The sequence below is a fragment of the Mycteria americana genome, chromosome Z, assembly GCF_035582795.1.
Source record: "Mycteria americana isolate JAX WOST 10 ecotype Jacksonville Zoo and Gardens chromosome Z, USCA_MyAme_1.0, whole genome shotgun sequence".
NCBI lineage: Eukaryota > Metazoa > Chordata > Aves > Ciconiiformes > Ciconiidae > Mycteria > Mycteria americana.
Window position 1 is genome coordinate 47641078 of NC_134396.1, and position 17446 is coordinate 47658523.

Genomic DNA, 17446 nt, shown 5'->3' on the forward strand with positions numbered 1-17446 from the left:
GACTGTTGTTCAGTGGATTTTCTTTGGTTTTGATGTATTATCCAGACAGTTTCATTCCAGAAATTTCTGCAGCTGTCTTTAATTCCCCCTGTATACAAAATCAGTTCATGTAGAAATCCTGGGTAATTTACATAAACATGTTTTAAAACCACATGCTTTGTCAGGTGATGAAGCATGTAATCCTAAACTCTTCACAGGTAGGTGAATTCAAGTTTCCATAGAACAAAGTGCATTTAAAATAGGCTCTTCTCAGTGTGTTATTTAGAATTGGTGTATGGCTGGTCTCCAGAGGACACTTGCATTGCATGACTTCCAAACTCCACTCCACTTGCTTTGAAGAGGATGCAAATCGGTATTATCCATGTTCATTTAGAGGCTGACTATGTGCTGATTTGGATTTAAAGGTATTCTTGGATATGTTGACTTGGATTTAAAGGTATTCTTGGGCATCACATTAACTCTTACAAATCTGTAAGGGTTGGGTTTTTTTAGGTTTAGAAATAATATGAAATGGCTATGAGGAAGGTGTTTATTCTGGTAGTCTGCCAATTCCTATTTGCAGGGCAGTGTTTTCCTTCACAGAGTAAGCTTTGTCAGGATGGTTTTTTGGTGGTATTCCTAAAACATTTGTGTTTATTTTCAAGGTGCTCTGGGCTACAATGAAAGTAGCCTTCAGGAGCTTTGCAGGAGAATCCTGCAGGGGGTTACTGCCTTTTCCCTGTGAGGGGGCAAAAATAAAAACCAAAACCCCCAACATGCAACACAAACACCACCGTTTCAGAAAAGGTGGCACTTACTACTTGGCACTTCCAAAATTTTTGGAGTGCAGTGAAACCTGTATCAGACACCAGTGTTCGTAAACCCTTGGTGCAGCTGGTGGGAGCCCTCACAGAGGTTTTGATGCTGAATATATGCTCCCTTGATGTGCAGGTTCATAGCTGGGCTGGGATGGGTCGCAAGCTGTCTGTGAGGTGCATGTGATGGGCTGGGTGTTGTGCCTGTGTGCTGCCCTGGCACACGGTGTCCCCTGTATCACTGATGGTGCGCCAGAGGCTGCGTCATCTTTCGCTGTGCTGTCAGCAGAAAGCGTGCCAGCTTTTGTTCTGGCATCGGTCTTCAGCTAGTAAGGGCTGCCGAAGAGCCTTTTTGGGGCAGGGGGCAGACAGAAGGGTGTGTGTTTGTTGCCAATATTTTATAGCAGTTGAAGGGATACGTAGACTTGTTTGAAGGTGTGGGGGAACAAGTCCCACCAGACTGTCTGTGGAAAACTTACTTGGATTTGCACTATGTTGTGTTTGTAACTTGTGATCTGCTTTGATCCAGGGGTCTGTTGTATTTTTCCAGTTTGGGTCACTGCCAAAGACAGACACTTGGACAAGTTGGTGTGATAAACAATGAAAATGCATTTTAACTTCCATCCACCTCAAGTTTTACTTGTGGTTGCCTTCATCAATTCCCTGGCATGTTTTGGGTTTGTTTTGTTTTAGGGGTTTTTTTCCCCTTTCTCTGCCCTTATTTCGGGAAGGGTTTGCAAGACCTTCCTTCTTGTTGTGGAGTTGTGCTCCCAAGGTAGCTTGTGGACATTGTGGCCTGGCCCAGAAACCAGACATCTAGATGTATGCACATTCTGCAGGTTTGAGATGCTTGTCTGTTGGGAAGGAGTAAAGGCAATTCTCTGTTACCAGCCAGAAGTCCCAGGAGGTGGAGATGCTCTGCTGCCTCTGGGGACTCTCAGAAGACCTGAAACAGGGAAGCAGTGGATACATTTGGTATGTGATGACTTTTCCAGTTACATCACTTAGTCTTCCTTTCTTCTTCCCTGATATATGTGACCTTCACTTCTGGATCTGCCTGCTTTGCCAAATAAAGAGGGTGCCTTGCTGTTTGTTTTGAGGCCATGTTATTCTCTTAGCTCCTATGGAAAAGGAACTAAGTACGTGTGCCTAGCACTGGTAGAAAGTCCCCTGTGGTGTGCTGTGTCCTGTGCTGAAGGGCAGAGTGACACCACCCTCCTTGGTGGTCCTGCAGTCCTTGCAGCCAGTCTTGAACAGCCTCCTTGCAACTGTGCTGCTGGCTGCTGCTTGCAGAGCAGAGTGGATACAAAAAGTGGTTACTTGTGAGCAAAAAAAAAAAGGGGGGGAACTGTGCAGCTTCTACACTGTGCTTCCACCATGTCCTTTTAACACACCAGTGGCCGTTGCTTCCTGGAAGAACATCCAATACACCACCAGGATAAACACACTTAGGAGACAGCTATGGGTGTGTAGTGCTGCATCCTCCCTGCTGGGCCAGCAGCTGTGGAGAGGTAGGGTGAGGGGTGTGCTGGGTCACAGTTCCTCCCCCTGTGGGTCATAAGGAAGGGGGTAAATGGTGTAGGGAGGTGACCATGGCCTTGCAGGAGCTGATGTGGAGGAGTCTGAGGGACAGGGAAGGGAGGGGGGAGGCAGGAACAAGGGATGCTGCTGTGGGTCTCAGCATACTGGGGGCTGGGGTGGGGGTTCGGAAGGAAAAAAGTGCAGCAAAAGGAAGGAGAGGTTGGCAGTGGCAAAAACAACAGGACAGCAGAAGGGATGATGGCCAGAGGCAGGAGCCACTGAAGTAATGACCAAGGTGAAGAGGTGCAACTGAGGGGGGCAGAGGACCCGAGTGAATCACTGTCAGCTGGAGGTGAGGCTCTGGCAGCTCCCTGCCTCTACCTTACACTGCCTGTGGCTTGGGGGGAGCTGGCCACCACTTCTGGGGCTCTCCTGCCCTCCCCAGCCCCCCAGGGCTCTCCCGTTACTGACACAGTGATGCTGTGGCAGGGGATCCTCCCGTTGTTGCTCTCCTATTCCTTCTACAGAGCAGCCCCTGACAGGCTGCGGCAGGGTCTTCTCAGCCCCAGCACCATGCATGACACTCACGGGCTCAGCATCTCTTGCTGGCTGTTGCCTTCTCTTTCACAACTAACAATGTTTACCCATGCCTGACATCGCATCATCCTCCCAGCCCAGATGGCAAAGCTGCTTATCAATGCAGAAAGGAAGGACAACTGTTTCTGTCCATAGTAGCAGTGGTTTCCCCTCTCCCCCCTTTAGCTACCACTGTAGCTAAACTTCCATCAGCAAGAGAAAATTGTATTACTTTGGCTGTTGAGCCTTGGCCCGTTGAGAGGCAAACCATGTCAGGCAATTCTTGCTGTGATGGGGCAGCCAGAGTGGATGCTTTCCAGAGTGGTGGTTTCTGGTGTACTCCTGCTGCTGCCAACCTGCCATTCACCCCCCTTTGCACAGCCCCAGGAAATGCGTTTCCAATATGCCATTTGTATAGCTAAGATCCTGCAGCCCAGGTGTTGCTGTGCTTTTACAAAGTCCAATTTTTTTCCCAGCTCTTCTGTAGTGACCGACTCATGGATGTGACCGACTCATTAAATGACTAAGTGCATTTAAAGGCAAGGTTTGTATTACCCATGTTATTCCTACTCCACTGAGGTCCCTGCTAACCACCGACTGGCTGCAAAAGCCCCCGCCAGCTACCATCATCTCGTCCAGCCAAACAGCACTTCATGCTCAAACCAGTAACTTTAACATGCATTGGCCTCAGTTTATAACCAAGTACCAAATAAAGGAAAAACAACCATTTACATTTTATATAAGCATTTATTTACAACTTGTTTAACAACTGTACACTCTTCTGTCACCTTGGAAGCATTAGTGTATTTGAGTGGGAAAAAATATTAAACCTTTTGATTCCAATGATCATTACTGAGTATTTTTTTTGTCTATATACAGATATGTATATTAATACTGCTACCATCACAATCTGGTAGTTACACAATTTGTAGATGAACTGAAATGGGAAATTAATGTTTTGACATTCTATGAATCCATTCTTTTACAAAAAATATATCACTGGCAACTTCACAAACAGTTACTTTGATAATTGGTCAACACTTAATTCAGGACTGTCAAACAAGCTGCTATTAGGAAAGTAAGAGAGTTTTCTATGCAGCACAAATTAAGTTAGTATATCAGAGACATGCTGGAGATCCCCTCTGAGTTGTGAGCTCGCAATCACTTCATGACAGAGATGCTAGGCTAATCTAATTGAAGTAGCCAGCTCAGTTGCTGAAAGTTACTGGCCCCACCTGACATCTCTCTGTTGCATTAGTGAACTCAAACAATTTTTGTCAAGCTAAACACACTTACATACAAATGTCGTCAAGCTCAAGAACAACTGATACTAAGTCTCTAATTTGCACAGACCACTTGGAGAAATGAGGTACTGCTTGGCTTCACCGCGGGACACCTGTGCAGGCAGGTGCACGAAAACACAGCTATCCCCTGCCGCCCTGCACAGAGCCCTTGACTTCAGGGATCCTGCACCCAGCCTGGCTTGGGGCAGGGTGTGGTCCCAGCCAGAGCAGCACTTGCAAATGAGAAACAAACCATGCCTTTAACACTCAACAAAAAGAAGTTTCTTCTAATCACGCTTGCCCTGACATGTAACAAGGGATCAATGGCTCAGACCTGGAAAGACAAAAACCCTTTAGCTCTCTGCTGGACTCAGTCTGATGAAAGTGCTGCTGCCTCTGCTGCAGGAATACCTGACTTGTCACCACCAAACCCCAGATCCTGCCTGCAGGTCATGTCAGACTTCACTGCCCCGGGTCCTGGTGGACCAGGAAAGACATATCCCCCTCCGGGAGTCCTTCCAGATTGCTGTCAGCCAGAGCACCTGGCAGCCACAGGCTCCCCCGTCTGGTACAGTATCCAGAAGGGAACACACCACACACTTCTCACCAGGATCTTAATGCTTATCCTTCCCTCTCCTGCATGGTCTGCTTGGAGCACATTCCTACCCGCCCTTGCCCTTGCCAGGTGACACAGACCCCACTGTGGAAACAATCCGACTTTTCTCCAAGTCATTCTGCACAACGCTACTGACACAGTGGGTATCAGGATCCCTGAGGACTGAACACACACAGGGGTCTCAGCACACGCGGTGCAGCTCTGCCCAGAGCCCCACTTGACAGGCCAGGGACGAGGCATGCACTGTGTTTTGTGACCAGAAGTGACTGCAGAGACTAGTGGACACAACATTTCTCCAGCATGGAAAACAGGGCTGGTGGTTATGCTACTGTCTGAATAAGCAAAACCATTCTCAGAGTAAGCAGAGTACATACAGTGTTTATATTTTTGCAGGATTAAGATCCAAGTGAGCAAGAATGGGGTTTCTCTAGAACTGGACTTAAACCAAACGACTTATGGTGCTCACCATTCAGACTCTCTTCAGATTTTCTGGCCAGTCCTGTGGCTTAAAAGCCCCCTTCCCCGTTTGTTACATACCAACTCCTACACAATAAACCTCTTAACTTACAACACTACAGCACTCCCTCATCTTCTGAATCTTGCCAGTACTGGATGTCCAATACAAAACAAAGATACAGTAGTACAAATGTGCAGATATTTAAGAATATTAAATAAGCAGCTTTTTAAATTAATATAGGCAGTACAAAGCATTTTGAGTTACACTGTCTACATATGGCAAATCCTATAGCTAAACTTCGTAATACAAAGAAACAGCCAAGCTAGTGCAATTGGAAATTAAATAGCTAAGACTGCAATAAGGAGAAAAAAGGAAAAAAATAGTACAGGTAAAAGATAAACGACGCAAATTATAAACTGGCAAGGACAGTCTGCATAATACTGAAAGTGTAGACAGCTTTCATACTTCTCTCCATTCACGTTCTTTCCTCAGATTGTTTCAACAATTGTACACAGATTGAAAAAAAGGTTTCGGAAAGAAACTGACAACACAGCTAAAATGTAGAGAGAAAAACACAACAGCCACAAACTACTTTGTATATACATAGTAAGGAAGTAGGCAGTGCCTGTGAACAAAATACCGCCCGGTAGTTTGCCTGGCTTGGAGATTATCAGATGAACCTTGCCTGGTTTTCTAAGGAAGATGGGATGGCCAAGCAGCAATTCATTAGTCATTTCTCCTGGTAAAATACCTCCTTCGCTTTACTGTAATTATTTAAAGATTCAAAGTGGATCCTTTAAGGGTGCAGGTGTTTGAAATTTTAACAGTAACCAAAAGGCATTTTTAGGAACTCATTAAGACTAGATTTTTATAGTTCAGTATATGAAAATGTTGCAGGAAGTCTGTGTGTTAATACTGTTAATCAGAATTAAATAAAGTGGATAGGCGGAAGTAAAATGGAGAGCTGACAGCGCTCTGTCAGTTTGCAGAACGCCTCCTGTCGAGTTCTGAACACTGGATTTCCTCTCTTCTAGCCTCATAGGAGACTTTTTGTGAAGAGAAAGAGTAAATGGAAGCGGGAAATGGGAAAGCCACTCCCCAGGATGGTAAGCTTCTCTGCAAGTAGATCTCCCTTTGAAATCAGATGGCCATGAGTCTTATGTGTAGAACTGGTTAAGTTTTGGTTATGCAGTCTGGACAGAAAAGCAAGTCATGCACTGAACAGTCCCTGTTATTATAATGCTGCAGGTCATGCAACCACATCACTGCAAATAAAAGAATAAAGAAGAAAGTTAAAAAGCAGACAACATATTACCATTAAAAAAACCCAGAGAACAGAACAGGTATTTTTCAGAGCAGTTTAGTAAGGCCGTCTCTACTTAGAGTTGTGCAAATTCATGGGCAAAACATCTTTGCCAGAGCAACTCTTCAAATTAATAGGAAGGTTACATGCCAGTAATTGGAAAGAGCAACAAAACAGCCTTGAACAATATCTAAATTTAGACATAATTCAAACAAATTTAAACACTTCTGAGTAAAGTCCTTCAGGGCACCATTCCCAACTAACACAGCTATGGAAACTTAAGTTTACACAGCGATGAAAGTCTCAGGCATTCCTGCTGTCTGTGAGTACAACAGTTAAAAAACCTAAGCAATATAAAGTGAAAGGTGCCTGTCCAATACTGGATGCGGTTATATATTAAAAGACAATCAGGGTCATAATGACTGTCTGAGCCTTCGAGATCTGAGCACCACCGAAGACTTCATGTTTCATCAAAGCTCATCCCATGCGTGAGGCTACAACAGCATCACTGCCACACTACACTGGCATGTTCTACTCATTGCATGCAAATACAGGTTTGAATTGCAAGAAGATTATATGTATTCTTGTTAAAATAAGCTAAGTAGGAGCCAGTGAGCAGCCCAAAGAGCACATCATAACGCTGTGGAAGCAAATCTAAGTTTGGAAGAGAGTTGGAGAGGTTGGCATATTTCTCCATCCTTGCTGATGCACCCTCTTTCTTGGCCAGTGTAACTGTATAGGTGGAATGCTTTCCTAACACAGCTACAGTGCTTTCAGCTTCTCCAAGTAACACAAATATCCCCACACAGTGTAGCACAGCACTAACTGCTCGTTCTCATTGTTGCATTGCACTCACTGTGACGTTACAAGGAGCAAAATAGCTTCACCAGACTGAAATCAAAGCATGCAAACTGCTTCTCTCCCCACTTCCTTCTCCCTAGTATTGCACTGGTCAAAAATGATTCTAAGAACAGTTCTGTGACAGGAAAATCCAGGTTAAATAGATAAGGAAGAATATTTGTAACTAAACTCAAGGACTTATTGCAAAAAAATCTGTCTTTCTGCTAAAGTCCTGCAGCTTACGTATCCCTCTTTCTTCCTTCTCATTCAGCAACCCAGAATACTAACCATAGTTGAAAAAAAAAATATAAACATAGAGACATAAATCAAATGGAATAAAAATTAGAAAAAAAAACCCCACATTCAACACATTCAAAGCAGACCTCTAGAGTATATTTTGAGTAATCATTGCCTGTTAAGCTTGCTTGGCACTGCTTGGGTGCATAAAGTTACAGAGTTCAGGAATAATAATGCAAAGATTACTGTAGTTAGCCTATAAAAAATTAAAAGTTCAAGCTACGTAAGCATGTATCTATTCTACTGTGTATAAATGACTATAGTCTACTCCTTTACTCTCACCTGGCTATTACTTAGTTCAGACTTATTATTTAGTAGCATTTCAAGTGTCCTGTTGCACATATACAGAAATGACATTGTAGGTTTCTCTTTGAGTCAATAGTACTTTTAAGAAGTCTTGTAAACTCAGGACAGTATATTTTCTTTCAATGATGTAACAAATTCATCTGACAGTGCCCTTTCTTGACTAGAAATTCTAATCTTCTTCTAAAAAAAAAATCATCTGTCAATTGCCTTCTCTTCAAGAACTCCTCAAAATTACTCAATGTATTTTAAAGCCACCCGTTGAGGCAGCAACACTGCAGAAGACAACAAAGATGTGAGATGTGAGGGTAAATTCACTCAGCATAACCTGTCACTGCTTCTGCAGCATCTTCAAAAAGAGACAGTTTATGCAGCAGATGTGTCTATAGAGGATTGACTTTCTCTTACTTCCTTCCCTTGCCAGTCCAAAATATTCCAGCTATAAGTGAAGGCTTGTTGCCAGCTTGGGGGATTAATTCTTAGTGAGGCATTGCCCTACAATATTCAATGCCTAATCTCATTAGCTCTACTTCATTACAAGTGGTTATCTATCCCTTAAAGTCTTCCTTAACTTTTTGCTGTTGCCCTCTGTTTTTTCAACACACAGAAGTGACTGGGAGAACTCCAGCACACCAAAGCCACAGAAAGGATGGCAAACTTTTTCACTAACCTAGCCAGCTCTGGAGGTACCTACCAACACAAGAACTTTTAATTCAGAGCACTGCTCACATAAGTCAAATCTGATGCAAAGAAAAAAAAACAAAACCAAAACCAAACCCAGCCACTTGTTCTCTCCGAGCAACTACTTTTTTCCTGTTCAGTCTATGTTTGGTCCTAGGACAGACCAGGCTTTCCGTAGCCAACAATCTGCTGTCTGTAGGCAGTACTTTGTAACGCAATCACCAAAGCTATCAGAGCAATGCCATCTACTCACTTTCAAGTCTAACACTAGACACTCTTCCCAAATATTTCTGCCAAGCTTCTGCTTTGAAGTAACTACCTCCAGATTTATTTTCCTGCAGATTTCCTAACTTCATTACTTAATGACTTCTACTGCTAAAGTTTGTTTTTCTTTCTGCATCTATTCTTTCTATGTCTTTCTCCATGGTATTTCCTTTAGATTTTTTAAAGGAGCCTTTCAACATAGCATCTTCCAGAGCTGTATTAACACCACTTTGCATTTTTATAACTCTTACAACCAGAGAATACAAAGCAGACTACAAATTCTAAGAATTGTGGCCTTATAATGTCATGCTTGTAACTATTCCAAGATTTTACTGGTACTGCTAAATAAAAGCTTTAAAGTCTCTCGAAACCACTGATACCTGCAGGAAATAGGTTTACTCTCCTGCTAATCTTTGGTGACTGAGAACTACAATCTCTGCTTTACAAAATTTAAAACTACATAATGAATGTCATATTCAAATCCAAATCCAAAGTCTGATGGTCTCCCTACAACTATTTTATAACTCCATAAATATTACACCATTTGGGATTTTCTCTTAAATTCTGCTCATTTTCACGATCATGCTAACAACACAAGCATGCTAACAAGCTAACAATTGGCCTTTATGTTGATTTTCTCTTCTTTTAAAGTTAGGGATAATCATTAGGGATTCAAGTTCCATTTGCAGAATAAGCTATCTTACACCTGTGGAAATACTTGCTTTTGCAGCATCTCAGATTTGTGCCATGTTACAGTAGTTAACAGCTCTTCTAAGTGCTGACAAATGACCACTTTTGTAACAATTAAAATAACCACGTTGCTCCTTCTGAAATGTGATATGCTAACTTCATCTGATAGTAAAGGACCTTTCTAATGCAAAGCAATGAATGAACCAGACAGGACTGGTTGTCCCAATTGTCCTGGATTTCCCTCTACTAGCAATGCTTTTCATGTTGTATGGGTCAATCTCTGGCATCCAAAGCAACAAGACAGGAGCAAGAAATTTTTATCTGACAAATGGAACCTGCCTTCAGTGTGGAACTGGCATGCAGTGTAAAGGAGATGCAGTTTTCCAAATGACTTTATACACACAGCAAACAGCATCAGAAGAAATTCCTCATTTGCCACCAGAGCCAACTAGTGCAGAGATCTACTTCAGGACAGTCCTGCATTACCTTGGCAAGGCCTAAAAGTGAAGGTTAGAATCTGGGCCATAGTAAAGTTAACAGCAAAACCATCCTCTAACAACTAATAAATAAGGACTTCAATTACTGCAGTTTTCATCAGCTCCTACTGATCCACTGACTACAATCTGACAACAGAACAATTTGTCTAGGAAGCTGCCTTGGCTATACTGCCAGGTGTTGCTTCAATGCCCCATGGGACTGTATGATTTGTCAAGTTTTCTAGAGCTCCTTAATCGGCATTCATTCATTACCTAATTCAATGAGCTGATACATTTAAAAAATTAACTTTGTTTCCCAATATTTCAATGAATCCACAAAAGTAAAGTCAAGGAAAAACAGAGGACAAAGCTAGACAAGTCCTCAACATCTCCAAATGGTGCAACGAAGCTGGCAGCAGAGTCAAAATCTCCCAGGTTCACTGTACCAGATGCAAGAAGTCTGAGGTTGCTGTGGCTGATAATGACAGCTTCTGCCTTATTCACATAGGTAACGCCTCTAATACTTAGTCAACTGCAATTCAAAATTAATAATAATAATAAAAAAACACAGCTCCAAAAGCTCAGGTTCTGCTTCATTGTTTTTAAATTAAAACCAAAGAGCAAAATGGGGAAGGACACACTGCTCTTCAGATTTTTGTACTTAATAGTTGCTTGTGTCTGTCTCCTCCACCTTCAAACTGAAGAAATCACCCCTTATTTTTACTTATAGCCTGCAGAGTCACTGACAAGCTTCTGCTCCTTTTCTGGACTTCCAGAGGGAAGAAAGATCACAGGAGCAAGGCAATGCAATCAGTCATGCCAGGACATTTTCTTGATTCCTTTAAAGTGACAAACTGGAGGTACGGCTAGGATCCTACCTAGAATCTGACATCTGCCACAAGCCAATAATATCATTTGGCTTGTGGAGATGTTCTGAGCACAACTGAGATACATTACTTGCTCCTACACCAACCTATGAGATAACACAAGATCTCACTTCTTTCTCCTGATGCAAGGCATGAAGTCGAAACACAGTGCTCTTGCCAATACAGAAGGGAGCTGGACTGCTCAAGATTTGGGAGGGGATATGTGTCTGGGCTGTGTGCAGTTTGTAAGACTCAAAACCTCATTCAATTTCATTTCTTGCTTACCCGATCTTTACATTTAAATTGTTACAACCATTCACCTCTTCATTTTAGCACAATGCTAAATGTATCATACTGCCAGCATCAGCTAATACAGTTGTTCTAAGGAAGGGCTTCTGAAAAGGTTTCTTTGTAAGTGCTTGATTTCCTGAGATCACATTTCAGTGATAATCCAGCTATCAAACTACTCTGTAGGTGACACCCCTGAAGTATGACTACTTGGCTTAGAGGAAAAAACACCACTTGAAAGTATTTCCTGACAGAGTAACCTCTTTTAGCTATTTATTTGCACAATACCAGTGAGGAAAATGCCTGCAAAATTTGCTAAACTTGGTTTGGAGATACCAAAGTTTATCAATACAGTATTGCTGCAAAACACAGAGTCCACAGTCTACCTAAAACATGTGCAAAAACCCATAAGAAGTCAGTACTGCATAGCTGACTGAGTGCAAAAATACCTCCCTCATCAATCCTTGCAAAAAGTCAAAATGTTGGGCAAGAATAAAAATCTACAAAATGAGTAAAATTCAACTGTTTCGCTTCATAAGAAAAAGAAAAATTAGCCACATTCAGGACAATCTTCCTCCAAATCACTAACTAGAAGAAAATCAAGTGGTGAAATTAAAATATTTTCCAATTACCTAATTAATTCTACAGAGAATGTCACCACATCAAGACAATCAAACCCACTAAAAATCATCCAGGAAGCTGCTAAGTGGGTAGTCTCATATACAAGAGAACTGAGGAAAAGCAAAAGCTACTTGCACATGTCAAAATACCACGGACTTTAAAATTGCCAAATCCTCTTAAATTTTCTTGACAGCTTGCACGTACCACTTTCTATTTAAGATCATTATAAAGCAGTAATAGGAATATTCACTGCTAATTCTTTCATACATAATGAATATAAAATTGCCGGTGCTCCTTCATGAATAGAAACCCACAGAACACTTGTAGAAGCATTACTGCTATCTCACGTGACATCAGAACAGGACAAGAGTACCATTTGCTTATTTCCAAAGAGATAATGAAAAGCATCTTGTAGCCATTATATATTTACTTCATTTTACAATATATTAATCTGTGTGCTCTAGTCATTTATTTTCCTTTGCACTGTGGGTGGAACACACTACCTTTAAATTAGATTACTTCCGTTTTCACAGCACTTGGAAAATACATGTTATAAACCAAGGGGTTACATGTTGCTATCAAGAAAATGGGGAACTCGAACATTCTTTTCTGTAATGTCTGATCAGATATGCTAACAACTTAACTCTTCATGGAAGTATATGAACTGGACTGCACACACATCCTTTAAGACCAGAAACTAAGCTTCTGCTCTGAACAATGAAAAAATGCATGCATTTAACTGTTACCTTTTATTGCCATTAATTAAAATGTCTCAGAAAGATTATTCTGGGCAGATCCCCGGCACAGCGCTCAGGAATGTACTCTCATTAACTCCTCAGCTGGTTTATCCCTGCCCTGGAGAACCTTTTCTCTTTAACCTCAATCTGCAGGGTTTTTTTGTAGTGTATCAGGACAGGATATAGCATTGGTTTAATAATTACCACTACAATTTTGATGTAAATAGTCTTTATTGCCCCAGAAAGTGTTCCTAAAGCTTCAGAAGTATCTCATGTACTGAGAGAACTCTGTTTTACAGGGTTTTTTTGCTTATATTCTTTTATTACTGAAGATGAGACGAAGAGACAGCATTCATTGGTAGCTCATCTATACGTGTGCTTTTTCCCTGAAGTCACACTCTGACATCCTTCTTTTTCTTCATACCACACTAATTCCACAGCTACATAACAAGCAAGGAAAATAATGAAGCTGAACCCTTTCAATAAAGAAGCTGTTCTTGTGAGCGAGAAGGTTTAATGGTGTTCACCACCTGCATTCATCCACACCCAAAGATCAAGAATTGATGTATGCAGCAAATGATGGAAGTAAAATGCTGAACAGCAAAGAATTAAATTCCTGATAATTACCATTAGAAGACAGAACAAATGACTTACTGGAACTGGATAGCAAGAGTGTATTTCTGTAAGATTACAGTATATTTTTAGATTTTTATATTCAACACAAATTCTGGGAAATACCAGAATTTCTACAAGTTTGCGAATTCTCAAAAGACAAAATGCTTGTTCAATCTTGCCTAACATTTACTATGACCAACAGTAAAGCACAGATTCAATATTAGTCTTGTTTTATTCTTTGATGCTATATAATGATGCTATATATTCTTGAAGGGAAGTATAGAAAACACTTCAGTATCTTATCTTAAGGGAATAGGAAAGACCGATCAGAACCACAAAGCAGAAGATAAAAGCCAACAACCACCAAGAAGCAAAAGAAGCCATGAGAGACAGGAAAGTAAAAGCTAAAAATGGGGGTCCTAATCAGCATTTGTTCGTCTCCTAACCATCACGGGCATTTGCCTGTCATCAAAACTTTGGAGGCAAAAATAGTAAAACAAATGTTAAAATAATAAAAGCAAGTAGATTTACTCTAGTGTGCAGATTGTGTTCAAGTTATTTGAGACCTACACCTAATTAATAGCAACAGGAAACTAAATTATTAGACAAAATTAAGGGATAAAACTTCCCATTAAGGTCCTGGTATTTGTTACTTTCACAAATAGGCTTTGGAAGTTTGGTAACAGACTGAGCCAGCCAGATTAAAATAAAAATGGAGCTTTAGGTATTCTTAGGTTCTTTCTCTGGGTGATATAAAGTGCTGTAATATCAAACAAGAACATCAAATGTTATTTGCCCCTGTTCACACATGGCATGTGGTAAAGAGTTCTTCAAATAACTAGAATGGATTGCACAATAAGATCAGTAAAAGACATCCCACACAAACTGTGGCCATCTTGCTAGATAATACATACGATTTCTTGTCCCTTGAGTATTCTCTATCTCGGTAAGAGACAGCACAATGAGTATCACCTCACTGAGCTACCCAAATTGTTCTAAACTTCCTTTACATTGTTACCTTTCTGGACACAAGAAGATACTTTTACTGTCTTATCTAATCTTGCAAGCATAGCCCAGACATGTCATACATTAAGTAAAGAGAATTTTTAGAAAATCAGTTTTTTCCAAATGTGAGGAATAAAAGACAAACCTATAAGACAAACCTATATGCAATTAATAGACTTCAGCATCTGTTTTCATATTACGGGGTGGTGGGGGCGCTCAGAACTAATAAATGTTTTCAGACACATATTGAAAGCATTTCTTAGCCTAGATTAAAATAGAAGATGTACTTGAGGATAAAACAGTACCTAAAAGTGTAATTCACCTGTTCCTTACTCTTTAATCCAGGTGTGCTTGTTTTAATTATCCTTTGCTCGTCCCACCCAAGTTGTGAATTAACACAGACTTTCAGATGATTAATAAATGCCAGTATGTCTTTTCTCTAAAGGGATTTATGAAAAAATGTCTTCACTTGGGATGGCATTAAAATAAGGTAAAAGAATAAATTTATAAACCAGACTGCATGTGCATTAGGGTCCAAACACTCTCTAAATGAAAATGTTTAAAACTGAATCAACCACAAGATGTATGTATATGAAATTTGCAACCAATAGTCAGGTCCTCTGTGTCCATCAATTCTTTGACAAAAATGATAGGGAGAGCATAGAATTAGTCAGGGAAAAAGCAGAACTTTGCAGGAACAGAACTTAAATTAATAGTAGGCGTCACCATCCACCCCACTGATCAACATGAAGGTGCTACAATGAGTGGCGTACAATTAACCAGCTACACACTAAAAAGGCAGTACAGCAAATCACAGCCAGTTTCCAACAAAGTCAGTAACAAACTCACCTGAAGGCACTGGTACCATTAGTAAGGCAACTGAAACAATTATACCCTGAATCAATATATTAAAAGCAAGTCTTTTAGTAGGGGATGACAACTGGAATACATTAACATCAACAATATTAATCGGGGCCTTGATCCATTATTTACTGTTCATCCATAATTACAAAATTTTAAAACAAATGTCCTTCTTAAATGGATGATGCAGTAGCATATTAGAGTATTCTAAATATTTCTCAATCTTTTTATAATATATATTAAGCATACACTTGACCAAGAAGAGTGGAACAAACCATTTGAAAACATTCAGCTCTGCCAGCAAAACTTTTTTTATCTACACCAGTAGATAAAGAAAAACCTGAAAAAAAATCATCCTGCTTCCCTATTAAATGGCAAGAATAAGAGAAACTTTGCATGTAGGAGATTTTAAAAAAAAAAAAAAAATCATTCTTTTTGCTATTGTTTTTTAGTAGCAAATATATTTCACAATAATATTATATACTAATTTTGCATTTCTGTAATGAGTTTTCAGTGTTTTTTTTGAAGCAACAGGTTAGCACATGAAATAAAAAAGCCTAATTCCCTTTGAACAAAGAAAGTCTTATAAAGTGTAACAACCCTTATAGGCACAAACGTATCAACTGTGACAGGAAATTTAAATTGTTACACAGCCCATATAAGGCTTTTCATAAGAGACCAGGCTTCATACAAATCAGACTCTGTTATTATACAACACTCCTCTAGATGTTTTCAAAACTTTGGCACATTCAAAAAATCCAGAGAGAGCGAGAGGGAGAGATGGACTCCAAAAAATATAAGCAAAAGGCATTACAGAACAATTAGAAGCCATAATAAAACCCTTTCCTGAACTGTAAAATAATAGCAGTAACAAGGGAGAAAAAGAAAGGCTGTTGGTTGATTTTCCTTGAATATTGTCACTTGCAACAGAAGTAGCCTGGATCACAGGGCAGTTTTCTTTCTAAGGGCAAGGCTTCTCTACCTTGCTGTTGCTGGCTGGACATGACCAGGATAAGATCTCCTTGTGCTCGTGGCTTGCCTTTGTCTAGCCAGGAAGGACTGTCCTGAGCCTGTACTAGCCAGTCTATCTTCTGCTGCTTTTTTATGCAGAGTCATTCCCTATGGACAAAGAGAAACTTCTCAGTGAATACAACACATAACACTGAACAACTTTACATTTTGTTTATTACCTCCTTCTTCACTAACACTGACTAAGCTATTTTGAATTTTAAACACAAAGCATCATATTTTCAAGGATAAAGCTAAGATATTCTTCCTAACTCTTTGTGTGTTCTTCTCTTCCCGCCCCCCCCATCATTGTCCAGGTTTGGAGGAACTGTTGAGAAGCAGGTCCCCCAGTGTCCCAGATCTGAACACATGCTTCTCCACATAAACACATGGTAACTGGACAAGTCTTTTCAAAAGTCCTTCCCCTCCCCACTCTGGCCCCCTGGAGCATGTTGAACTAGAAGCGTACTTTTCTTCTGAAAATAATTAAAATATTGTCATCCTCTGTGAAAATACCAGCTCATATGGCAGGAGGACATCTTGAGAGAAAGTATGTTTTCAGCAGTAAATGCAAGGAGGACATGAAGGAACCTGCGATGGGTTGTGTAGTTGTGTATGAAAGCAGAAGCTAATTAGAGAAAGACACAGACAAAGCTATCAATGCTCGTCTTTGTGTTCATGACAGGCTACTGAACCACAGGTCTTAGCTCAAGCTTGTCTTCTGCTTGTCAGTGGGACTAATGTTACAAAATTGGTCAAGGACACTAGTCACTTGAAAATGCCTTCAATATTTAAAGGATTCAAACACTCTGCTTGAATGGTACATTTTTGTGTAAAAGTACCATTTTTGGCTTACTATTCATGGACATAACAAGAATATAGAACAGCAAGAAGGAAACTCTTCCAAGGGAAGAGAGAAAGGAAGAATTTGAACTCTGTGATGAAGCAGAATGAAACATGAATGTTACACAAGTCAGGGATTCTTTCTATCTGAAGAGCAGTTTCAATGCAGCCACATTCTGCCAAAGAGAAGTCTTGAACACATTTGACGAAGGTGAAAAATCTCCCGGCATACAGGCCCAGCAAAACCTGTATGGCTGCACAGATCACTTCCTTATGGTTTGAACAATTTAAGTGAGGGTCGTGCCCCTGTGCTCACCCTTTGCATGGGGCTAAACTTGCACCCAAGTTAAAGGGGTCGTTTCTCAGAGCACTTACTGCAGCAAGTAAGCTGTATTGCTTTTCTTGTGCCCCTTCATTAGAAACTACTGGAAGAGTGGAGAATCAAAGAAGAAAGTAAATTTGAGCACTGTAAGTCAGTATAACTGAAGGGCTGGAATTAAA

At 40.6% G+C, this 17446-nt stretch overlaps 1 protein-coding gene across 2 annotated transcripts in view; it reads right to left on the bottom strand.

The window, feature by feature from the left end:
* Positions 1–1632: 1632 nt before the first annotated feature.
* Positions 1633–17446, bottom strand: part of HOOK3 (hook microtubule tethering protein 3) — a 97981-nt gene continuing 82167 nt past the window's right edge. The window contains exon 22 of one of the 2 annotated variants that reach the window (XM_075526905.1): positions 1633–1740. In XM_075526905.1, the coding sequence (XP_075383020.1) occupies positions 1732–1740 (9 nt within the window). In that variant the 3' untranslated portion in view covers positions 1633–1731. Of the gene's footprint in view, positions 1741–14605; positions 16214–17446 lie in introns of those variants that run through there. The other variant, XM_075526904.1, reaches the window with a different exon arrangement.